Source organism: Silurus meridionalis, chromosome 19, assembly GCF_014805685.1.
Source record: "Silurus meridionalis isolate SWU-2019-XX chromosome 19, ASM1480568v1, whole genome shotgun sequence".
In the NCBI taxonomy this organism is placed as follows: Eukaryota; Metazoa; Chordata; class Actinopteri; order Siluriformes; family Siluridae; genus Silurus; species Silurus meridionalis.
This window is the reverse complement of record NC_060902.1, coordinates 11,583,883-11,611,208: the sequence shown is the minus strand read 5'-3', so window position 1 is coordinate 11,611,208 and position 27,326 is coordinate 11,583,883. Positions and strand designations below refer to the sequence as shown.

At 37.8% G+C, this 27,326-nt stretch overlaps 1 protein-coding gene across 8 annotated transcripts in view; it reads right to left on the bottom strand.

Moving 5' to 3' along the window:
* atp2b4 (ATPase plasma membrane Ca2+ transporting 4) overlaps positions 1–27,326 on the bottom strand; it is a 104,598-nt gene that overhangs the window by 29,243 nt on the left and 48,029 nt on the right. For 6 of the 8 annotated variants that reach the window (XM_046874725.1, XM_046874724.1, XM_046874730.1 and 3 more), the window contains 7 exons: positions 13,310–13,507; positions 10,033–10,290; positions 7,028–7,153; positions 5,807–5,932; positions 4,227–4,262; positions 1,781–1,942; positions 997–1,211 (listed from right to left, as the gene is read on the bottom strand). In XM_046874725.1, coding sequence (XP_046730681.1) covers positions 997–1,211; positions 1,781–1,942; positions 4,227–4,262; positions 5,807–5,932; positions 7,028–7,153; positions 10,033–10,290; positions 13,310–13,507 — 1,121 coding nt within the window. The remainder of the gene's footprint in view (positions 1–996; positions 1,212–1,780; positions 1,943–4,226; positions 4,263–5,806; positions 5,933–7,027; positions 7,154–10,032; positions 10,291–13,309; positions 13,508–27,326) is intronic. The other 2 variants (XM_046874727.1, XM_046874729.1) reach the window with 1 other exon arrangement.

Sequence of the window (27,326 nt, the reverse complement as noted above, 5' to 3'; positions counted from 1 at the left end):
CTCAGACATTTTACTCCTAATCACTTTACTACCCAGATTCCATTCCATAGTTTAGCTTACTGAAGGCCCCGCTTATCAAGCTGATATGCTTAGTGATAATTTGCTTTAATCACAATATTTTATCTATAAAAATCCAATTAGACTGAGAATTTATATAATAGTTTTTATAATATACAAACAATATGGACTAAGGTTTTACTTTACCATTAGATTTCTATGTGCTTTTTAAACATCCCATTCCACAAATTAGTCTCCATTTGCTGTCACAGTAATCTCCACTCTTCTAGGAAGATGTTCCACTAGATTATAGAGATTTTTCTCTAACACAAGGGTGTAAGTAAAATCAGGTACTGTTGTAGGATAAGGAGGTCTGGGGTAAAGTCAGTTCAATTTCATCAAAAAGGTGTTCAACAGGGTTGAGATCAGAGGTCTATAGGAGGCCACTCATCATGGGGCTGGGATTCTGATCAGAGCATTGTCATGTAGGAACAGGTTTGTGGCTCAGTGTTCAATTAATGCTGTCCTACCAAAGACATCTTTTACCAATGTGTGCCTCCAACTTTGTGCTAACAGTTGTGGAGAAGAATGAAATATAGCTGGAGAGGTCAGGTATCCCAATAGCTTTGTCTATGTAGTGCATGTTGGGACAGAATATAGTTAGAAAAAACAAGGTTTTTAGACTTTACCAGGGAACATGCTTATTTAAGTTCTGCTGGAAGAGGCAGGTCTTCAGACATCATTTGAAGACTACTAGTGACTCAGCTGTACACCGAGTTCCCTCCATCACCTATGTGCCAGAACTGAGAATTGTTTTTAAAAATGCCTTTCAAGCAAGATGGTGCAGTATAGTGTGAAGTGCTGTGAGGTAGAGGGGTGCTTGCCCATTTTCGTTTTTTTTTAACTGTTAGTGGTCCCCAAAATTCATTATGGTTAAAAAAAAAAAAAACCTCTGTAAAAACCACAATAACATCTATGTGTCACTTTTATATGACTCACCTTGACGGAGTAGGCGAGTGAAATGGTAACGGCGAGAGGAAGCCCTTCTGGAACAGCGACCACCAGCACAGTCACACCAATGATGAAGAACTTGACAAAGTATTGAATATAGATGGGTGTGCATTCGGCCTTCCACTCGCGCCCTTGCACTCCGAACGTGTCGATCACAAAGTATAAGATGAGGATGATGACCGTCACGGCAGACATGATGAGACCTGTTGAGGAAAAAGCAGTTCAACGACAGCGTAGCCCTAAAGGAAAACTATGAGCAGGAAGCTGTGCTCACTGACTTGCTTCTTAGCCTCAATATTAACAGCTGCATACCATCTGAATCTGATTCGATTAAGACATGCTGTAAAAAGTGAGAATTGTGTGGAGCTTGGCCCAGAGGCAAGGGGTCTGTTTTTACACTCGTTGACACTTTCTTTACACAGCAATTTAAATAAATTCACTGAACCAGAAGACAGAATGACAAATTAACTCATTTGCTGAATTTGTGTTCGTGATCATGCAAACAAACGGTCGGTTCGTGTAGAACCTCTCAGGAGCTAATTAATATAAATATTCTGTGTAGCACAGAACAGCAAAAGAGGCTTACTTTTGGCCAACTCGTGTCATGTTTCGAAGTGATTATTACGTTAAATGTAATTCTACTCTGATGAACGTTCACTTCCATCCATGCTGCTAATTGACCTCAGCATAAAAAAAAATCCAACATTAGCATGTTGGAATAATGTAGCTGCATTAGATTGATTACAGATCGGTTCGGTTTTAATCACCGTACCTGCTTTTCCGATCTGCACAGCCAATCTGGTCAGCTTGCCCTGCAGGACCGACTTTTCCTTCTTGGTGACGTTAACCTTCTTCACTTCTTTCTCCTCGCACTCGGCTCCCTCCTCACTCTTCAGAGGTTGGATCTCCAGGGCGATGCCGTCCTGGGTCTTGGCTAGAGGAGAAAAATGGGAATGAAGGAAGAGCATGCAAAACAAAAAACAAACAAAACAAAAAAAAAAAAGAAGAAGGGATGAAGGACAGAGGGGAAAGAATAAGCAGTTCAGTGATTGCTGGAAGTCAAAGAGAGCAAGAAACAAATGTCTTCTTTTAAGTGGATATTAATGGAATGACTCAGATTTGGCTTGGAACACGCCGTTATTAAAGCAGATTACTTCTGAGCATGAATGGATTATTAAAAAAAGGGCAAAGACAAATTCAAGGCACAATACTAAACATTCTTACTAATGTTAAAAAACACTAGTTGATCAATAATATGGTCATTAAGACCAAACACAGCATTACATGTATACTTAAAATGCATACACAATATTTTGACTAACATTTATACACACTATGAAACCCAAATAGCTAGTGAGTTTACTTATAAATGAACACATTACACTGAATTCTAAGTCTGTTCAGGAGATTGTGTTTTCACCATGTTATTTATTCTCCGTGGAATGACTTTCCACAATTCATCGACCCTTACGCTATTAGGTGACTCAGTGCTGCCTCATTTAACCTAACCGTATTATTCATTTTTAGAGACTGATATTGGGGACCAGGCACTGAACGAAAAGACAGATACGATCAGGGTAAAACCCCTTTTACAAGAACACTTATTGCTGGATCCCGGAGTTCGGCGCTCATAATGCAATTATTGTGCAGACAGACCTATTGCATTACGGGATGTCTGACTAAAATAGAAGCGTAATGGGATCCAAGATCCGATTCAAGCTTTTTGCTATGGTCAAACATTGATCCCGCCCCCCAATTTCCTGCCTAGCTCTGGCGTTCAGGTCTGGATATCCCAGGGCCCCTGTGTAAAATGATCCTGGAGCGTCATTTCCAATGCAAGAGATGCTAGTGTATGAAAATTAATGAGGCCTTGAGTAAATCAAGGCACTTGAAAAGTAATACAAGGCACCCTAAAGGCTGACGACTGACAGACTGACAGCACGCATGATGAGGGAGGGGGGATGCGTGTTACAGACTTCAACAAAACTCAGACTTAATTAAAAATAAATAAATAAACAAATAATCAATCAGGGTGGAAAAAACAAACAAACAAACAAAAAAAAGACAACCATATATACACATTAAGCACAAAACGACGACCAAGAGGAAGAAAAAAGCTGAAAATCTGGAGATTATTACGGCCTTTATTCTTTTTTTTAAACTGATGCAGAGAAAAAAGGGGAGAACGAGAGAAAGAGAATAATCACACAGAGAATGTGGGATACAGTGTACGAGACAGCATGGGTTCCTGAGCACACCCTGGAAGGAGGCAACAGTGAGACACACACACAAAAAAAAACCCCCAACAAAAAACAACAAGAAATAGATGAAAAAAAAAAAAAAAAAAAAACAGATTTACAGCCCACCAATTTGGCAAAAGGTGCAACTCCCACTCAGCCGAAACCCAGAGCTTTAATTCAAGATGTGCAATAAATACATTCTTAGCAACGAATAAATAATTATAAAAAAGAAAGAAAGAAATCAATTTTTAAAAAATGAGTGCGCGTCTGTCTGAAGCCGATGCTCTTGGAGAGGGCGGAGCCTATGCAGGGCTTGATACACACTTTAACGATGAATAATCTTTGACAATCGCTGCACACGCCTGGGCTAAGAGCAAAGGTGCACACATTCACACAGAAACTCCATCCTGCAGTACATTTGTTGCAAATTTGTTGGTTGATGCCGTAATTCCTTTCTTCTTGTATGTTCAGAGAGGGTGTGTATATATAAGATGGGTTAAATTTAAATAATCTAAACCATATATAATACTGGAAATGCTTTACTGTTATCACCTTAAAAACAAAAGCTTTGTCTCTAATTCGTCATTTTGCAATGACACGGCCGCTTTCACAAATCTTTCGCCAGAAAATGGGCCTTGAATGGAAAAGTCTGCCCTGGATCACATTCCATATGTCCATATTAAACATTGGACGATGGATTTGCTGGTTAAAGCGCAGAATAAGACTCGGCTCTGATGCAGCGGATGAGAGTTGCACTCTTTTACAGGTAAAGCGAGGCGGGAATAAGCTCCCATAGACTCAGCAGTGAAGTGAGTCGAAGCAACAGCGTGAAAAGAGAGAGAAAGAGAGAGTGAGAAAAAGAGAGAAGGAGAGAAAGAGACAAAAAGCTCTATAGAGTGAGGTGAGTGAGTGAGATTGACACGAGACTCCAAGACTTGTCGCTGAATGGGAGGGGAAGTGGGGGGAAGGGGGGGTTACCTTTGTTGCGATTTTCAGGGGCTCCTTGTTTTTTACCTGTTCAGAACGAGAGAGAGAGGGCGGAGGACTGATATATAACATGGATTAAAGTAAATGAACCAGACACAAATCAAAAAAAGAAACAAGGATTCCAAAACAGGATCGAAATAAATCAATGCAACTTCACAGCATGTGAGAGTGCGGGCTAAAATGTGTCATCTCAAGAAACAACAGTCAAGAGTTTTGTTTTGGTTTTCTTTTCTTTATTCTAGTCATAGGCATTCTTTCTTGGAATTGCAGAGCTGATTTTTCAGAATGTATAAAAGTTATTGCATTTGTTCATTTACTGGACTGTAAATTTAACTACAAATGATGTCTTGCTCTGGATGCATTAGACAATAATCAGGCCATTACTATCACAGTGGAAGTGTGTAATTGCTAATACTGAATAGGATAACAATAAAAAAGCCTGGAGCTGAGCAATATTTCATTTTAATATTTGGCTTGAGAAATTCAAATAGTGGATTTTTTTTTTCTGTATGCAACGGTGCCAACATTGCTACCAAAAAAACTCCTAGCTGTCAGAGTGGAAAACCAAGAGGAAGATTATTTTTATTTATTTTATTTACCCCAAAACACCTTGCATATGTTGGTGGACAAAACAGCACCATATAAAAGTAAGCGATAAATACTTGGTTTTTATGCACTGAATCTTTTCCCTTTCTGAGAATCTTCTGTCTTCTGACTGCTTTGGAAAAAAAAGGAACTAATTTTCAGGTGCCTGCCATATCAGCATAGCAGGAGGTTACAGCTGAAGCTCATACTGTATTGTTGGCACCTCTGCATATGTCTTAGTGTGATTCTAACTTAAACTAAAAATAAAAATCAAACTAAATATAAAAAAAAAAATACTGGCTTAAGATTTTAATTAAGACAATATGAAGCTATACTTCACAGTAAGAAAAAAAATAAAAATACACCAATTGGAATTCAAACCCAGAGGGCATGGAGTGAAGAGATGTTCAATGTGTGCTGACTGTTAGGGGAAGCTGAGCAAGGCTTTGAAATTTAGGTGAGATCGAATCCTGACTGCATTTCTACACCTGTTCTTCATTTCTTCCACAACTGACAAGTGCATTCTGTACATTCTGGAGCAACAGGGTTCCTGAACACCTTGCCTTAGAAATGACACGTTCGGCCCGGCAAAGATGAGGAATGTGGATCTGACCAAGAAAGCCAGTTAAGTTAAATCAAAAATAAACAAAAACAAAAAAACTAAAACAAAACTAAACAAAAATTCAGGATAAGGGATTAGTATAATGTGAATTAAACCAAACTGGGGAGTTACTGATCTTCACTGATACATTCTCCGTCTTGATCTTTTTGCCAAGCATCTCTTGTGATGCTTGATCCCTAGCAGTAGGTTAGTACAATGAGTTTTCGGATGGGCAAAAAAGTAAACAATAAAATATTGTAAATGCCTCTTACCTCAGAGTTTAAGATGAGAAGGCTATTGCCCATGGGTATTTGAAGGGAAAGTTAAGGTGATTTGGCCGGGGTTTTACAGATACAAAAAAATGACGGACTACATGCTGACTTACCTTTCTTGGCCTTCTTCTCCTCCTCCTCACTGCCGGCTCCAAGAAGAGTGAGAATTATTCCTGTCTGGGAGTTCATGCCAATGGCAGTGACCACCATCCTCCCGGATCCCTCCATTACATGAGTTCCTGAAGCAGGTCAATGTTAAGTGTTGTCAATTCCTTGCTTAGAACATCAATCTTAAAAATAGTAGACTGTAAAAAGGGGTGAAAAAAAACACAACTAAACAAACAAAAAATATGGTCAGTTTTAGTGGTTAGATACAATTTATAACCATGTGTCAAACAAACATTGTATAGCAATTCCATTAAAAATTACAGTAGTCTGGATGTAAATTATAAATATGAAGAAAAAAAACCCCTGAGACGAAATGAGAAAGACACTCTGAGAAGAATCAACCTCTTCTGATTATATTCAAACATGAATATACACTGTTAATATTCAGAATTGGGTATGTCTTTAAATGTTCCAATACGTCTTTCAATGTATTCAACTGTATAGACTTTATTTTTATTTATTTTATAATAAACTTTTTTTTATTATTTCACATAACTAGCACATAATACATTATGATACAGAATTACCACTGGTGAAAGTGGTAAATGACACTCATTGCATGCGTTTCTGTTAAACCTCTGCTGCCATTAAATGCTTATTACTTGACAAAGAGAGATTCTGCAATATGATGCCCCCAAAATTTTCGTTTTAGGCCCCTCCTTATTCTATTTTTATATCCAAGAATACTCTCAAATACTTTTGCCTAAACTCTGCCTAAACTTTAACAGACATATTGCTGCCAGCCATTGGAAAATTTAGAAGAAAGTCCTGGTCAGTCTTTAAATCCTTAAATACAGCAATGAACAAGTTGTAAAATGCTTTTCTCCAAAACTGCTAGCTCGAAATATGTTTCATTAAAACGCAGATTAGCAACAATTCTTCCTCGTTCTGAGGACTTTTATCTCAGTAAATTTTGTCTTCATGATTTTAAGTCATTTCCATAGATTCATGATTAATTAATTAAGAATTGAAGATTGTTTCATTAACGGAGTCAAACGTAAAACTTATTTGCCAAATTTATTAAAAATACATATCTACATATTTCCCACAATTCCGTTATTTAGAATTTGCAATGACACTGTAGATGATGTTATGTAAAAAGAAATGGTATTTGAAAATATAAAGTTTAAAGCAGATACTGTGATGTACCAGAAACAGGCACTCACCAGACAATAGCATTGGGTCTTTCTCAAGAGACTTCTTTACTTGATCTGACTCTCCGGTCAGGGAGCTCTCATCGATCTTCAGGTCATTTCCTTGGATCAGAATCCCATCAGCAGGAAGGAGGTCACCTGAGGACACAGTGAAGGATGAACCTTGAGTTCTCTTTGTTCTGTTACCACTCAATTTTGACTTGCAACGGCTACATTTTCTTGCTTTACAAATAAAAATAATAAATAATCAAATTTTAAAATACTCATGTTTGCTGCAGAAATACAGATTTCTGATTTACGCTTTCATATAGGTTTGAAAGCCATGTTGGCTCAGTATTCCTTTCACATGGATTAAGTCTCCAACCTTCATTGCGCCAAAACAATCCCAAACCATTAAGCTTCCACCTCCATGTTTGACCGTGGGTGTGTGGCAGTCAGTTAACATCCTTTCTCATGTTCCGTCTTACATAAGTTCTACTGTTTGAGCCAATAATCTCATTTGTCGACAGAACTTTTTCCTCAGTCACTAACTGTCCAATTTTTTTGTGTATTTACCTTTTACCTAGTTTGTTGCTTATAAACAAATAAATCCACAGTTCTCAAAAACTAGTATTATATATAAATATATACTAGTTTTTAAAAACTGGATTTATTCGTTTATATGCAACAAACTAGGTAAAAGGTAAATATTATATATATATATATCATATATACTGTGAAAATTACCGCATTAATAACAACTTGCATGATTGCAAAAAATTATAACTTAGTTTTAATCACTAAACATTTGTCTTATTGATGCCAAGTCTCAAATCAAGCATCAAAATCCCCTAATGTACACATGCACCAAGTGAAACATAGCAAAATTTTGGTTTGTGTCCTGATGATTTACGTAATTTAAAAACACCATAATTACCTTTAAACCATTACAAGAATATTTTGTCTTCATGCTATATGTTGAGACAATGTCTGTTGTGAAAAGCGCTATAAAAATAAACTTGACTTGACTATGTTGAATATGGTTTCACTAATAATTAACATACATTTGCATAAAGCATCCATATTTGTCCATACCCATGTCAATTAGAGATTATATATATATATATATATATATATATATATATATATATATATATATATATATATATATATATATACATACATACATACATACATACATACATATACATACACATACACACACACACATATTTCAAGCAAACACATACAATATAATGTATTTTGCATAAAGTTATACTTATATATATTTCATTAATCAGAAATCATACTTTCACTATATGTTACTTGTTTAAATGTTAATTTGAGGATGAACTATGCTAAATTGATCAAAAAAATCATAAATATGTGAAATGGCTAAAGAGAAACCTCTAAAGAATTTCAGGAACCATAAGCTATAAAGGAGGAAAGAAAATGAGATTATTAAGAGGATATTAGATTGACAGAGATGCATTGAGAGCAAGGCTGCGTGCATTCGGCCACCATGGAGACGGCGCTCTCCTGTGGCTCTCTTGTGACTCACTTATGCCTGCTAGCATGAGTCATAACCACGATAGAGCTGAAACAAGATCCTCAGACCTCCAGGCATATACAATCTGTTATAATGCCACTATGCAGCCTAAAGCTTGTTTCGAATATTCAAAGAAACTAAAATAAAGAATAAGAGATGCATAAAACGGGGACTAACTATGATTTTGAGATGCCATATGGCTCTAGAGTAAATGCTACTTCCTGACACGACTTTCGCAGCTGTTATTCAACCTATTATAACGCAGTGGTAGCTTAATGGCCAGAAGGATGCGATCCCAAGTCCCAGGACTTCCTCGTCTGACCTTCTGTCTGGCCTGAAATGTATTCTGCATTTCATTTATAAAATGTTTTGGACGAAGGCATAATAGTACACCTGAAAGTATGATTAGGAATGAAGCACACTGTACACACAGCCACCACACGTCCACCCCAGCCGCCTATCTTTTCACGAGTTACAGCGTGTACTCGCTGCTATCTTATATTTAAGCACAGCGCAATGTCCTCCCACCGTACCTCAGAGCTTCAGCGCGTTTACACACTCAGCTCACATACACACGCAGCCTCCCAAAACCGCTACCTCACCACTTTTCCTCCCACCATTCTTACTTTCATTTTACTTACCATTATGAAATGACCATGAATATGGGCTTAAATGTAAAAATACAGTTATCAAGGAATTCTTAAATTTTTCCAATAGTTAGAGAAACTTCTAATTGATATGCTTTCTTAACAAGATATTGATTAAACAGTTATGCAAGTCTCAGTGTCAGTGCTTTTTCACAAACAGTACATCATCAGCCACTGGAGAGTCCTCATTCCAATGCTGTGCTTTCTGTTTTCATGCGTGTTTGAATAAAAGTCTGATTAACTTTTACAGAGAGAGAAAATACAGGCTACTGAAAGAGCGAAAATGATTAATGCGTTCGCAGAGCTCCGTTTCTGTTTCGTGTTTTCTTTAAAGAAATATGCAAGCAAGCAATAAAGCATTAGGACACAGAATCAGCATTGGTTAAAGTGGTAAAGGACAAACTCATTGACTGAGACTGTAAGTTTCTGTTAGATTTGTGCTGGCCATTATATATTAGTTATCATGCTTGAAAATATGTCCAGTCAGTAATTAATCTCTAATTGGTTGGTGAAGCTTTCTCTCCAAGACATTTATTTAACTCTTATGCAAGTCTCCATGTCAGTGCTTTGGAACAGGCAGTACATTAATAGCCACTAAAGAGTCTGCCTAACGATGCTGCTCCTTCTGGTTTCTCGCTAATTTGCAGTGCATTTAAATAAAAGTCCTACTAACGAGAAATACATGGTGTTATTGGAAAATATTGAACCTCAAGATGGTAACATGAAATGTCTGCATTTTATCTGCTATGTCTCGCATCACAACACTCTGTCCTTGATCGTTTTAACTCCATGCATCCTTTTACGCCTCAAATAATCAAGTGCGCTCCGTGGAATCTTCATACCGTATTTTATCTGTGCGATATCTCCCACCACGATCTCAGCCACAGGGATCTGGATCACTTGACTGTTGCGGATGACCGTGAACTTTTGCTCTTGCTCGATGCGACTCTGCAGCCCGCGAAACTGCTTCTCTTTGCTCCAGTCGTTAAACGCAGTCACCAGCACCACGATGATCACAGAGAACAAGATGGCAGCGCCCTCGATCCAACCTGCCTGTGCCTCACCTTCATCCTCCACGCCACCGGCGGCCTGGCCACAAGCTGCAAGGAAAAGAAAAACAAACGAAAAATATGTTATACTCAGAGGAGATTGGAAATGCCAACATGTGCTTATAGACACAAATTACACTCGCTAACATACGTGTACTTACTGAAACTGGCAATTATTTGGTCTCTAATTAATTAGCAAAGCTGTATTTGAAAAAACAAACAAACAAACAACATTGTTTAACCACAATTCCATGCATATTTTTTGAAGGGCTTCAAATAAAGAAAAGCTCTATTTTGCTAGAAATTAGGCAACATCTATAAAAAATCATCCTGGAAAGCTACAGCAAAAAGCCCTGAAAGCACGTATAACATTTCCAATTTCCAGACCACCAGGAAAACATTACTGGCCACACACTGGAAACACACACACACACACACACACACACACACACACACACACACACACACACGCACACACGCACACACATAGGTTATGCATATTCTCTGATGGGGGGAAAAAACCTCACTGACCACATGAATTATTTACCACTTTGTATTAAACGTCACTGACCTCATTTTCTCAACATAATTTTAAGGTCATGCTCACATTGTGAACCATATGGAGCAAGTCAGAAGCCTGCAGTGGCTCCATTAAACCTTCTGAAGAGGAAAGAAACCAAAAGGATCTAACGTAGATATCTAATACCAGTAAGCTATGATTGAACATTGTGTTAAGCTAAAAATATACAGATAAAACATCTGAAGCCCTCGAAAAATTTGTAATAGATTTAATGGTTATATTAAGGATTACATTGGTTTTAACAGAAACTGTAATTCCCCTGTGAGTCTCTGATGGAAACGTGTTGCATTCTATTAGGGGCATGTTGGGCCAACAGAACATCTTTACCAACATATAGGGTGCATGTTGGGATCTACTGGACATCAATTAGAACATCATTAAGCATTCAGATTCCAGTAAGGTTCTACAATAGCTACTTTGGCCTCATGATGTTTTAATGATGTACACACACACACTTGGTAATGGAAACAATTTGGTACTGGTTTTAACAGTTAATATCTGATGACTAGTAATGGCATTTGAATTATAAACAATTTCTGTGGTGTCTTTTTTCAGCAGAGATATTTTTCAACAAGCTGCTCTGAAGAAGTCTAAAGAACACGAAGATTGTTCATATTCATATGTGCGTCTCTTAAATCTAGACTGTTCAAATATTAAGGATAAATGTCACTTTGGTCCATGAATTTTTTATTTTTCATTTTTGTGATTAGAGATGACATTTTCATTTTACTATCTCGAAAATGCTCCCAATGCTCTTATCGGAAGACTTTGCTGCGGAAAGTCAGAAAAATGCCTAAAAAAACAGAGTAAGATCTTTCTCACTAACGAGTCATTACACTGCCGTCTTTTCACACTGAATGCTTGGAATCCACTCCTACTCCAGTCCCCCGGCTATGATAACACTAATTCGTGCAAAATCTACAAGGGTTCCCTGTCGATTTCATGTTAGCAACAAGCTAGCCAACACTAGTCAGCCTCTGCACACTGATCTGCTTCGTGTTCAATTTCTAACTAACTCAGGATACAGAAATATGTCCCGGCTTCATAGTGAAGCTTTAAGTAAACAGTAATTAGCATATCTGGGAGCTAGCATGTCTAAATATCTAGCATTTTTACAGCTTGTTCAGACACTGTGGAAAAATAAAAAGGAGGACCTGCTAGTGGCTACATCCTTTCTGACCAGATTAAAGCACTTATGACTAAAGATGACTAAATGAACAAAGAAAGAAAGAAAGAAATTAATACATTTGTGCCCAGTTCTTCTGTTACCAACAGTAGGGATGGACAGGAAAATGTTTCAAGGCATTGTTTACATACAATTTTTTTACAGCTAATAACAGTTTACTATTACTCTAAAAACATCTATAGAACACAAAATCCAATGTTCTGCATCTGCTTAATATAAGACCTAAATATTTTCTTCCCCCTGATATTTACTCGCGTGAAACTCAAAATAGAGGTGGAGCTCTACAATTTTTTTGCAATTTTTTTGCAATTTTGCAATCTGGTCAATTTAGCAATTGACCAGATATTTCAGCTAATGCGATTAGAGGATCCAATTAAGGATAATGATTCTATGCTACTCTGCTAAAAAGCACTATACGTACACTTTTGCATAGAGATTTTGCATAAGGATTACATGTTCGTTCAAGAATTAATACTGTGTACATGGTGTAGTACCAAAATAAATAATGGGGGTTATATAGTACAACGTACCTAAATGTCTGCCCCCTAATGAACAAAATAAAGCTGTGCCTAATAATCACAAACATATATTTATGAGTATAAGCAGAAACTGATTTCCTTACTATGAATAGTAATCTTTACTTTGTCACAAAATATCAAACTTTAAACTCTACTTTTAAAAGTCTACTTTGTACAGCATTCTTAACTTTCTATATTAGTGAGTCCCTTTGAATGTAAACGAGGCACCGTTCATGACATCAATCATGTTGACAGCTTGGAAAATAATCTATTAAACGTTTTTGTAAGTGCTATGGTACATAAGGTACACAGGCGATTAGGTGAATGTGCAAAGTCAGTTGTAAACATTTCAATGGTACACTCTTTCCTATAACTGTGCTAGGTACACAATTAAGACATAATGCCCATTTTACTTTTCAAAAACTGAAAAGGTTTAACTGAGAATTTTGTAGATGCTTTTGGAAACCCTTATATCTTTTCAGTTATCTGTAAAGGTAGGGTCTCATGTTTCTAGAAATCAGGAATATTAGTACTCTTGTTTTTATGTTTAGTTCTGGACCTTCCTCAAATTTGTTGGTGTTCAAAATTAGTTCTGGAAACTTAAATTAGTCAGGGTTTTTTTTTTTTTTCCAGCCCGGGTTGGTTTGTTCCTCTCATCTCTTTGGATAAAAGCTTCCTCCCAACATCGATAAAAACAAAATCCAATTGTCTAATCTTTGTAATTATCCCTAAGCTCAATACAATGCAAATATTGAGAACGTCTGAATTGCTTGCTGTCTTTCTCACCAGTACTGTCATCTCCTTGTGGGTGGTAGAAGGACAGGCCCAAAGAAATGATGGCAGCTATCTCCAAGATGATGAGTGTGACGTCCTGCAGCGCCTCCCACACTAGCTGCAAGAAGGTCTTGGGCTTTTTAGGAGGGATGAAGTTCCTTCCGAAGGCTGTGTGGCGCTTTTCCAAGTCCGCCGGGTTTCCAGAGAGCCCTGTAGATCGACAACAAATGGAAACGCTGTGAATGTTTTTGTGCAAAACAATGCTTATTACAAATCCAACAAAAGCTTGGACTAAAATCGAGATAAACAAGTGCGATTTTCCATTAACACAGCACTATGACGCAGCATAATATAGGATTTCATGGGAATTTTTTTTCCCTGGTATATAACAGTCCTTATCAAGAAAAAGCACACATTCAAATACATTTTTGGAAAGATGATCTATGAGTATGTGTTTAAAGAGTTTTATGACACAATGTGACAGATTATCTTTGTAGAGTAAGCATACTTTTTTCAATCTGTAAAAAGTTTAATATTAATAAGTGTCCAGATAAACCTGTTCACCAATGGGTGGAAAATTCAATGAGAATCATCCAGTAAATGAATAAACTCGAGTCAACTCATGTGAACCATTTTGCATGGATGGAAATCAGTCAGTGTTTCCTTAAAGGAGAAGCCATATTTGGTCAAGAACCTAACCCATGCTGTGCAAAGAATACTCAGTCCACAATCCGTACAATATTTAGAGATCATAAAATGACAACACCTGCAGGAGTTTCACTTTACGAGTCTGTAAACATAAGTGAACCTAACATGCAACCTTTCCTGCTCTTAATGCTTTAAGCCCAACCTAAACACACCCTTTTCCACTGAGACAGTCCGACTGGGTGGATCATCTGCAGCTGGGTTTCATTTGGTATAGCTTTGTATCAGGCTTTCTCCTGATAACACTGAGACATACAAAAAGCAATGAATACAGGTGTGTAAAAAAAAAAGTGTATTACGTATAACAGGGAAAAACCATACAGTATGATTACTCGTATATATACATTGTATATCTGCTATAAATGGACATTCCTTGCAACCCAGATGAGGATGGGTTCCCTCAAGGTTTCTTCCTTATGCCATCTCGAGGAGTTTTTCCTTGCCAACCGGCTTGCTCATCAGGGACAAACTCACTTATAAAGAACATACTCACTTTTAATCACCACATTATCTGTGTGAAGCTGCTTTGAGACAATGTTCATTGTTAAAATTGAATTGAATCAGGGAGTTTTTTCTTGTCATTCTTGCTCACTGAGAATCTAATCCCCATACCTGGATTTCTATCCAGCTGTGTACAGGTTAAAATCTATAAATAAAACCTAAATGTATTTACTGCAGAAACATATTATTATTCTTTTGTGTTTATTGAGCATCAAAATTCCAGCTCCATTATATTTCACTATCAGATCTAACTAGTTGTTTCTTATTTTTAGATTAAATATGATCAGTATTATGACCTATACACCTAACGCAATCATCCAATCAACCAATCAAATGGCAGTAGCAGGATGCATCAATTCCATTCATTTAAAGCTCACATGAAACATCAGAACAGAAAAATAAGTAATTTTTTCGTGACAGTATCATGCTTGTTAGTGCCACAATGGCTAGTTTGTGTATTTTAAACTTGGCTGATCATCTGGGACTTTTACACACACAACAGTCTCTAGGGTTTATACAGAACGGCATGAAAAAGACAAAAGAAGTGCAGACAGAAAAGCCCTGTTGAGAGTTCAGAGGACAATATCTAGTCTGACTTGGGCTGACAGAAAATGTGCAGTAACTCTAATATCTAATCTTTAGAACCATGCTGAGCAGAAAAGCATCCCAGAGCCCTCACCATGCCAAAGCCCAGTGCTTATATATTAATAATCTTACAAATTGAGTGAAATAGCTGTAGAACTGTGATGAGTTATCATTACAAGCAGCATCTGAAGCATGCACAAGCTGTATGGCATGAAGAGAGTGAGTTATTCGACATTCGACATTTCCATTTGATCCATGACAGGATCTACATCACGTCATTGGCAGTGGGTGTGTCAGGTTGCTGTGCAAATGTACCTTTTAAGCCCAGATGCTCCCTTCCAAAACAGACCCATAACTTCCATTCCATAAATGTGCCAGCTGGATAGCTAAGCGAGATCTAGCGAAACAGACCACTTGAGACATCTGTTTATAATGTCCCAAGCGTTTCCTTTTATGACCCCCATCCCATCCCATCCCATCCCATCCCATCCCCCAATTAACTTGACATCTGATCACTGGGAGCATGTTATCACTCTGTAATCATTCACTGTTCCTCAGTGTCTCTCTTCTGCCTTTTGCTCAGATCTCTGGAGAAGCTCGGTGGACATGTGACAGCTTTCCTCTTCATTCCTGAGCCAGAGCTGAGCAGGTGGTCGCCGTGAGAAGGAGTGTGTAGGGGTGAGTGTGTCTGTGTGTGTGTGTAAGTCACAGGAAACCAATCTCCAGCTCGCCTATGACCTGGCAGCTTATTGCATGGCCTGCAGACAAAGCTAGAGCAGTGTGCATATAAGCATTCGTGCGTGTGTGCGCGTGTGTGTTTGAGTGTCTGGGTGAGCAAAACAGAATGTCATCATACACTGCCCTCTTGGAAGTGAAGCTTTATCCACTGCAGTGTGAGTGGGAACATTTAAAAAAGTAATTGAATTTGTTTCATTATTTATTTTATAATAATTTGTTCAGTCAAGATTTTCCAGAGATAACCAATTCCCACCCCTGAAATCTGTGGATACATTACAAACGAAATCAAAATGACAAACAAACGAAAGGTACAAAAGGTGCAAATAATCTTATGTCTATAAAGTAGTTGAAGAAGAATGTTAAATAAATAGCCTGAAAATAATTTAACAAAAAAAACTAACATTATAGACTCACTTAATTGACCAGATTAGCACCAACTTTTGCTCTCGGCTTGCATTCATTCACATACACCAAACAGGTTTGGTGCGCGCTAGAGGCAGCCAGTATCAGTTGAGTCAAATCTGGCCATCGTTGCAATCATGTGGTCTACAGCGACACTTGGACAGACCTCGACATGCGCATAATGCATGATAACATCGTATTTTTTAGGGGTCCATTCCCCACACCATTACACCACCACTCTCAGCTGTGGATAAAAGGCATGCTGGAATTTGTGTGCAGCTGCTCCACTGAACAGGCTGTCTGACAAAACTGCATGAATGAACAGGTGTTCCTAATAAACTGGTCAGTAAATGTATTGAACAGAACACTATACAGCATATAGTGTATATTAGATACAACTGGAACAATAGTCAAAAATATATACAAAAAACATTTATTTACATTTATGTATTATTATTATAATTTTAGCAATGTATTTATTTAATATTTCATTATATTATCTCTAATTGACATCTTCCTGACTTATGTAATACAATGTACTTATTATGATTAGTTATAAAAAAAAGTACATTGTTATTTCTTTTGCTTTTATTAATATTATAGTAAAGCTAAACTATTGTTGTCTCGTGGCATTTTAAAAAGAGTAATAAATCTGGGTCAAATTATTAGGAACGCTAACCCTAACCCTAGATTAAACATGGGAATAATGCAATAAACTAAACTTGAAGAAGCAAACATGGCCGAGGAGATGAACGAATGAATAAAACTAGCACCCCTCGGCTCAGTCCGTCTCTTAAAGCTGATCTCGCCATGCTTCATCCACTCTGGGTGACATACAGAGGAATCAAGGTGAGCTCATTTTTGGGGCAGGGTTTAAGCTGTTTATCCATCAGTGCTGCTGACGCAGTAACTCCTCGTGCACAATTTGGCAGCCTGCTGTCACTGCTGAGCTCTTGAACAACGTGAGACATCTTTCCACTAATTGAGTAATCTTTTTTTTGCCAGGTGCTGCAAGTTAGCTAGAGGGGCACAAGGTCAGAAGTAATTTCCACCATTTCCTTTATCTCTCTCCCTCTCTTTTATATTAGTGATGTGGGCGATGCAATGGCGACTAACTGCAGTGCTGTAATTTCTATGCGCGCTGGCATTTTTTTTACGAGATCGGGAATTAAGTCGAAAGCATCAAAGACCTCCCAAAGGAATAGTCGAAGGCAGAATTTTAATGACAATAGATTCTGCAGCTCCTTCATGAGCTTTTCTTCTGCACCTACACACTTTTTATATACTAATATATATATATATATATATATATATAAAAAAAAACAGTCTGTCTATCTAACATGAATATGACTGGCATATGCCACGTGCAGGAATTCGGCAAGATCTGTATCCGTCTATGTCAAAAAAAAGAATCACACTTTAGAGGAGAAACGACCGTTATAAAAGCAGACCTTTGGCCATGAAAACACCTTCGGGTCAGACACAACTCACGGTGCTTGGAGCAAAAAGGCATGACCTGATAGAGTTTTCAGCTTTTGATTTCAGATATTGGCTGAAGTTGGTACAGATTGCTTGCTATGAAGCAAGCAGCCGATTTCCTTGCAAACATTTTCTGGAGTTGGACTAACAGTTCTGTCAGCCATGTTTGTCAAATTTTCCACTTGTCTGAAGAGAATTATGCTATTGTCTTTTGCCAAGAAAGAATACAATGTTGCTCTCACTCTTGGCTGAAAAGAACGCCTGTTCTTACCTTTCCTTCGGAACGGGATGGTTTTATTTCTGCAGCATGATAATTATGTAAAAAATGAAGCAGCAGCGACCGTAATGGAAGACAGAAGAATGGTTAGCATACCAGAGTTTTCACAGCAACTTGTTAAAGTGCACGTTAAATATCATAGCAAGACTTATAATGTAAAGCACAATGCTGCAGTGTCATCACATTTTTAAAATCAGCCTACAAATATCCTAGATTTTTTTTTTTAGTATTTATATTTACATTCATGGCATTTAGCAGACACCCTTATGCAAAGTGACTCAACAGTTCAGTTGTATAAATGAGATCATTTCGAGGGTTAAGAAATGATTTGTTCAAAGGCCCAGCAGAGCAAGCTAGAAGGTGAGGGATTTAAACTCACGTCCTCCTGACCAGAAGTGCAACATTAAAACAACTAAGCTCCTGTGTTTGTACGCAGAAGCAGAGATAAATACTTAACCCTGTTCTTTCTCCGTTTCTAAAGCCTGACTTTAACCCCAGTCAGAAGGGTTGGAATATTAGAGGTTAGCAACAGACAATTAGAAATCTAACAGCATGTACCTCATGTGCTTTGTACATTCAGCAAAAATGTAAGTATTGTGTAATCAGTAGTTACTTCATTTAAAAGAAAATTATACTCATTTGTACACACAAAAAAATTAGTTCCGAAAAAAATTACATGGTATAAAAGAGTATTTAAGAAACTAGTGGAAGATGGTTAGAACGTTTTTGTTCGCTTTCTTGCCTCGTTTTTATGGTGACACGGTTTTCTTTGTCAAAACCGGCCATGAGCTATACTGATCCAGTTATAGTTGCACATATGCAAAAGAAAAAAAATAATTTAAGCCAGGGTTTAGGAAAGTACAATGTACCATGTCAGACTATGAATACACAAGAATGACTTAACCTTGAATAAAGTATAAGCAGAATAACCCAAGATTCCCTTTATTTACGTTTTAAAGTGACCCAGGGTCAAGTGTGAAAGCTCCGGAGCAAGCAAGGTTAAGTGCAATAATAAATACTAAAGAAAAGTAAACAAGTACATAACATTACAAAAGCACTTCTGATTTGTTTTTTATTTTTACAAAATTCTATCATGATGTTATTTCACTGAAAACTCGTTTTAATTATACCGCATGAGTAATCCAATGAAGCTTTTGGGTGCTTTTTTTTATTCAAATCCCCAAGCAATATGAGTGAAAAGTATTAAATATGAAGGGTTTGGAGTTTTTTTAAATTCAAGCAACTGGAGACACTGCCATCTTTAAAGACTCAAACCTTATACTGACCTGGAATTTAAAATAAGTCAGTTACCTGTAAGTAGATTATTGTTCATCCGAAAAATAAATAAAAGACTTAAAATACTTTTGCCTTTTTGTGATATTTAACGTCTACAATAAAAAAATTTACAAAAAAAAGAGTGCTGACCGTGATTAAAGCGTTTTATCCTCTTCGACACGGATCAAATAGATATTTTGGAAAGCTGTTAAGATGCTGATTTAAAATTCATGCCGATTTAGACTCCATTTTCCCCCCTATCCCTATCACCATCTTCACTTTTTTCTATTGGTGCAGGTTTTGCAAGTAAAATGTCAACACGCTCACATTTCTGCACCACAGCAGCTCCGTTGTGAAGCCTAATTTAACATGGTAGGGGATTCAAATGACTTCTTTTTTTTTTTTTTGCTTTTCACATGGAGGCATGTTTACACATTAACACAGAGACAAAACAACAAAAAAGAAAACCTGCAGTCGGTTCAGAGCCACAGCTTTTCTGACTGTTGTCTACGTTAGTTATAACACTATGTTATAAAAAATGTAAAAAAAAAAAAAAAAAATACTAGTTACATATAAACCACAATTTAATTGGACCTCCTTCAGCTCTATAGTTCCAAAGTCTCTCATGCATGCAAATTTCAAAAAACAATATTTTCCATCATTTAAGTTACTGTAGCCTTTCTAGTATCGTTTTCCTGTAGCTTTACCGGCCATGCTATTAGTTTTCCTTTTCCCCAGTAGTGTTTCCTGTCCTTTTCAACCATTTCTAGTCCTGCTATAGCCATTTCCAGTCTTGCTGTAGCTTTCCTGTTCCTTAGTAGTGTTTCCATTCCTGCTCTCACATTTTTGGCTCTACTGTAGCATTTCCTGTGCTGCTGTAGCGTTTCTGGTGCTGCTATCGCGTTATTGAGTTCGGCTGTTGTATTTTTTCGCTTTTAGCGTCTTGTTCCTCATCATCATAATGAAAATACACAGTGGGACTGGACTGACAAATCTCTGGTTTTTATTAATCTGTTCTTGTATGCACTTTGTTTTCCTGGTGCATTGAGAGACTCTGGTTCATCTGGCTGTATAGATTATTAATGGGTACTAACCAGCAATATAAATATATACATAGCATACATATATTGCTTAATGATATCATTTCAAATGCATATTTTACATACTTTACTTCTCCCTACCAAACTTGTCCTAAAACCGCAACAGCACATTTCTAACTCCAACACACCTTATCATGATATATTGCGGAGCTGATTACATGCGGTAGTCCAGCAAATAGCCAATTTAGTAGAATAACAAATAAAAAAAATATTAGTTGTGTACTGACCCTCCTGAGAATCACAAAAGCCAAAGTCTCACCGATTGCCTTAGTCATCTCAGGAGGTGCGGGTGTGAAGGTGATTGACAGAGAAGGCTACATTTATGTGTGTGTGAGTATGTGTGTGTGTGTAGTTTGTGTGTGTGAGAGAGCTGTGTGTGAGCTGTGACAGCAATGGAGCAGAACCGTTAATAGAGGCTGCAGCGGTCACACAGGCTGGGAGGACGGCCAAGCACAACAGGCTGAGGTTCAATAGGCAGGACCCAAGTGGGTTTAGGAGAAAGTGAATGAACGGGAGAGAGGGAGATAAGGAAGGAAGGAGAGAGACAGAAAGAGAGGGGGTTGTTTAGCAATCAGCCCATCCTCACCTTTGCTGTTCCTCTACACAGAAGAGACTTTTGTCACAAACAAGCCAAGTGAACTTCTTCCTCTTTAATCATAAATTAGCACCATACACTGCATTTTACAGACCTCTATTAGAACATGTAGTCATGTATATTGTCTAATCTAATGTACCACGATCATAAGGGGAGATTGAACATTTTTGTTGACTTGACTAATGGGTAATGTAGCAATCTTTCTAATTTGAAAAGCTTACAATCACTCATTTTTTTTGGTTCTAACCTGGCTAACAGCAGTAATTGAGTTCTTGAACACATGGACGGCATAAGGGCTCTGGCATTTTGGAGGGCAGCCATTGCACTATCCAACCGAGTGTGCTCATGTCCCTGCCTCATCATGGCTTATCCATCTTTTCCATCACAACATTACTTTTCCTGTGCAGTCCTTTCAGCACACGACCTGTTAACATACACCGGTGGAGTGAAGCCTGATGAAAACCAATCACAACCTTCTCTTTCATGAGAAAAAGGAGCACTCTGTCTACCGGCAAACCGAGCTCCTTTTAGCTAATTCGGGTATGAATTTCTTTGCACACGCTGCTCGACACTGTATGTGTACAGTAGCATAACTGGCAAAAAAAAAAAATCTACAAACTAGTCAAACACAAGCCTGACGTATGGCTTGTTATAGGAAATGAATGCATGACTACATTGTAATGACCAAATCAATAAATTCAATTAAACTCAGAGAAATATGGGAAAAAAAATTTTTGCTCTGTGTCGACCACTTAAAATAATTATGATGAATGATTTCATCATCCAGAACCAATAACCTAAAAAAAAAAAAAAAAAAAAAGAATTTCCAGAAGAGTTTCCAGTTTAAAATTAAAGGAGAGTAAATGAGGGTTTAATGATATCGGCGGTGCAGACAGGAAGTGCTTGGCAGCAGTTGCAAAAACTCAACTGGATGGTGGTTTTATAGGGGATTCCACAAGTTTTTTAAATAGGTAACAGGACTTGCCTACTAAACCAATCAATAGGAGTTATAACTAACACTTGATTCTAAAAATTAAGAGAAAACATTATAAGCTGCTACTTTTTTCCCACGATATAAACAACAAAGCGCCTAATATATGGATTTTTCCTGGGTTTTTCCCAGTTTCACAAGTTTCAAGCCAAAAAACTGAGCCTCATAACATTAGACTAATACAACTCTTTATATTAAATCGCGCTCCCACTGAATCGGGCCGCACCACATCATAAATATGGATGAGGTTCCTCTGACCTTTGACCTGCCGCTCACTCAGACTGTCTACAGGAAATGCGAATCATTCGTCACGCTGAAAACAACCGGGCATGAAAAAACGCACTTCATCGGTGTTCTGAGCTGCACGGCATCGGGAGAAAAGCTTCACCGATGGTGATTTTTAAACGCACGACGATGCCAAAAGAAAAACATCGAGAGAGAAATTGTTGTGAAAGGAAGGAGGAAGACAGTGAACAATGACTTTCTTGGTAGGCTACTGTTTAGATACAAGCCGTTGTAACGCGTTGAGTCTGGGTCATGGGAGAGCTCGCTAACTCCAGTTGCACCAGAAATCATATGAGCACAGACACGTTTCCAAAACTCATGCTTTTTTATTTTTCTTGGCAACAGCGTAACGGAGAAGAAACTTAGAAATGAGCATCACAAAATAATGACATTCTTTGGTCTTGCACACATGCAGTAATATCGGAAGAATGCAATGACATGCTGTTCCCAAAATGCCTCTCTACTCTTAAAGGAGCCACAACATATTTCACCCGTTACGGTGCGGCTTATTTATGTTCAAAATAAAGATATTTGTAAAATTCAGTGGGTTTGGCTTATATATGGGTGCGCTTAATAGTTCGGAAATTACGTCTAATCTTGTACATGTATAAAGCTGACAAATGAACAATTTTATATGACATTAATGACCTCAAAATTGTGTCTTTTTATCCTGACAGAAAGTGATTGAGTCGTGTGGAAAAAGAGAAAGAGGACGTGGCTTTCAGGTCTTAACAGTCCTAGGCTCATTTCCTATTTTGCAGTGGAGAAGAATGTGTACTTTCGGCATACTTTGGAGCGTTAACTCGTACTGGACTACGCCGTTTAGAGCGCATACAAAAAAATGCTTTATAGCATCTCAACTTTGACACTTAACATAACCATATGCAACAATATAATTATTCAGAAATAGAATACTGTGCAAACTCTTCAGGGAAAAACAAATCTGTATCCTGACCTTGGATACAACTACAACTCCCCTCCCACAACATCCTTCTACCTAATCTAGCTTCACCAATGAAGAAAAGGCAAAAGCATGCGGCTCCTGTTGGCTGTCAGTGACTGTTTAAGAATGCTAAATATGGCTGTCCTGCCTGGGCTACGAGAAGATGAGAACAACATATGGACCGATCTGACTTTTAGAGCATCTGGGAATAGAAACTGCCTGAGGGGTGCTTTTTTTGAGGGAATATTTTTAGCTACTCTTTTATTGAGGGTGGTAACTGGCCATTACGCTACGAAAACGAGCCACGAGAGGATCATTAAGGTAAACAAAAGGAAAGTTATTTCTAGCAAAATGCAGTTCATTTGATTTAAAAAAACAACAACAGCAGCAAAAAGAAAAGAAAAGAAAGAATACCTCTGGCCACATATGACAACTCTCAGAAGGCTAATGAATAAAGATCCTGTTTTTCAATGGAAAACACGTACACAAAATCACTAATACCATTTCCGTATAGATCCTCTGTCTCGGCAATGACCTTGGCTTTTTATCCATGTTGCCTCAACCTATCTGAGGAGAGTGATACGCTTAGCCTTCAAGTCAGAACAAAGGTCTCATACATACACAATGCAAAAACACACTTCGACACACACACACACCTCAGATTTCACAGTCAGAAGTAGAAAGAAAGCTGCTCTGTCTTGAAAAGAGAGAAATGTGCGATTTCAATAAATAGGAGGTCAAGGTCAAGGAAATAAAAGTTGCTCTAGCACACAACCCTTCATTTCTGTCCCATGTATCTAAACCCCCAGGAATTAGTGTGTGTGTATGTGTGTGTGTTTGTGTGTGTGTTCATTCTTAAAAGGGCTTCAACCCCTTTGTAACTCTTGTCTTAGGGTTACTCTATTGGCTCCCTGAATCAAATTCCGAACTCACCTTTACAGCTCGGGTCTTTAATTTGAGAGCAGCGGGCATTTTTATTATTTATGCTCCCAAGCTGAGGAGAAGAAACTGCCCTTTTTATTACTGATAGTATGACTTCTCAGTCTCTTGAATTTTTTTTGGTTTCATTACTTAGTATTGTTTAGGTTTCACTGTGGTCTGAGCTCACTGCTCAGACCACAGTGGTACTTAAACTTTAGTTATAAATCAATGCTGATTCTTTAAACGCTTTGTATCTTTGCTCCTAATTTAATGTTTGCTAATTCGCTCTAAAACTATAAAATGTCAAAAGGTGTATACATGTTTTTAGTACCACTTAGTATGCAGCTAATGCTAATCTCTGTGATCGGACTCATTTTGATGCTCTGACTGAAATAATGCCGTTATGGTTCCGAATCCCAAATCTTGCTGCACCGCACAAATCAACTGACGCTGAACAGCTCTACAGATTAATGCTTGTTTTATTACTGATATTAAAACAGCAAGAATCAGAGCATAATTGCATGTAGCACAAAGCTGCTATGTAACACTCTCCAGTCAGTCACAGCGAATTCAAACATATGGAAAGAAAATAGAGGTGCTAGCCAGTTTTTGTGTGAAGCAACGACAGAATGTGTTGGAAACGTTGGGCAACAACTTGCTGACATTTTGATGTGCCACATTTCATATGTGTTAGAACAGGATAATGATATAGTTGCACACACTCGTCCTTTCAGTTTCCCTTAGCCCCTCAAATACACTTAACTAGCTCACGATCCACTCTTACATTACATTAGCTAACTGAACTGAGGAGCATAGTGGAGCTTTTGCTTACAGTATTATTTGTCCACCTGGGTGATCAATTTTAAGGCAGATTAGACTAAACAGAATCAGCACACAAACAAGTCTCGCCATATTTAAGACTACAGATTTTAAATTGGCCTTTTTCATTTAGGGCTATCGTCTCACAAAATATTCTAACTTTCGCAAGATTTTTTTTCTTTTAAACTTTGCTGATAAACACATAGATCATATCTTGCGTAATCATCAATCTCAGCCCCGAGAGGACTATATTAGAGCAGAGTACAATAGAGTAAAGGCTCTATCTATCCAAAGCACTCTTTTTTGATCTACACTTACTTTGTCTTAACAGTCCTATCAGCTTTATGGAAGAATTCAATGAAGACCACAAATCACTATCACATCCTCACGTTGCCAGATGAAACAGCACACCAAATAAGTATCTGTTATAAACCTGAGAACATTAAAACATAATATTTTGAAGGTGTGCTACTATCGACAGTTGGATATTGGCTGTGCACCCCCATGTGAACGCAGTTTTGCAACAACACCACGGAAAAGTTACATTCAACCCCTGTGACATTTAAAGATGGTGACTAGGATACCATGGTGATGCATGAGAAACTGAAAAATCTCTCTGCCTCGGACTTGAAATTGCCATTCTTCCCTCGATAATAAAAACACCTTGTGCAATCAAATTGCCTTTATGCTGCTCATGACAGCCCTAATGATGGCTCATAAATCACCCTTAATCTCTATTTATAGAGCCACCTGTTTTAGGTGCAAAACTCAAAAAGTGTGTGCCAGCTGTCACACACTTGCCCGTTTCACTAACAGAAATCCTTGAAATATTAAGTGAAGCGGGGTTGTAAAATGTCAAGATTTTCATTCAATTATGAGATCTACTAAATATTCATATTCTGAAAGCATACACATTTTTTCACATAATCTATAAAGAATTTTTCCCAGCCCCCAAGTATTAAAAAGGAAACATGTCTCCATGCACTTTAAATTTCCAACTCATGTAGTGGTTTGTGTCATTAATGACAATTTCTGGAATGTTTTAATAAGAAAAGACCCATCAGATTTACCCAAACTCCCTGACACCAATTGGAAACTTTAGCGCATTCAATATAAGAACCAGGAACTAGGCCCCTTAAAAAAACAAACCAATCCTTTATTTCCCCACCGGTCAAAAAACACAATGGAAAGTTGCACAGCAACAGTTCAGTCGAGCAAACAAGGCACAAATACAAGACCGAATTATTCCCAGCTAGAAACAGCCAGTGTCAGAATATCATTTGCAAAGGCAAAGTTTCTCCAAGAAGACCTGATCTAAACACTTATCTAATTTGGCTCAAACATTGCATTTTCCACCCACTCCCCTAAGGGTGGAATAGAAAACATAATTACGGTGTCTTCATTAAAATGAGTAATATCTTGTGTGCAGAGCGTCAGTACAGCTGTCCCTTGATTACTAAATGGAACCAAAGCAATGATCTACGAAGTAATTAGGAAGATGGCATGGAATAAATTTCTATGCTGGAATTGACCGCTGAGGCCATATGTCAAAATAGTAAGGAATAGTACTGTTGTCAAAAATATTACAGTACCACTTCAGGTTGAAGAACAGTCTGTGCGACTGGTTACAGCCAAATATGTTATAAATGATGCAGTGCCAAAGGCTGCCAAAGAGCATTGGGAAAGAAATATCAACAGAGAACGAGTTTGACATGTTCACATGAGACCACACTGAAATTTTCTTGCTTGTGGCTCTTTCAGGACATAAGGATCAATCTTTTGATGCTTAATTACTTTAGGCTGGACCATTAGCACTTAAAAATTTGCTACTAGTCTGACCAGCACCTCAGACAATAGAACAGATACTGGCAGCGAACCTTCTAGACCGCCTACATTATGCAAGATGATTTATTCCCATCCATAATCTGCTACTTGAGTTGAAGCTAAAGCAACAAATAGCTAGAAACCATACTGTGAGCGAAATCATCAGGCTATCAAATGCTACTTATGGCACTAGGATAAGTCACTGAGCTCAATAATTGGATACTTCCTCTAGTACAACCCATTAACTGCCTTAGCATTGCTGCTTTCTGTAAGTATCGTTCCTATTAGCATTGGGGACAGATAAAAAAATGTCACAGCCACCACTTGCTTGAGCAGGTGGTGACAGGTTCTTGTTCTGGCATATCTGATTCCTATCAACTTGATTTATGAAATCAGATTTGTGTAAAGAAGAAATCTAGCAAGACAATTTGCTGAGAAAGTGATAAGGATTTTTTACCTCAGACTAAACTAATAGCCCCAAACTACACCTTCTTTTATCGCTCAAGTGGGACCCTCAAGGTCAAGGACCCTCACCTACAGTCTACTCGATCTTTATCCTGGACACTAGATGATTAAAACTATATGGACA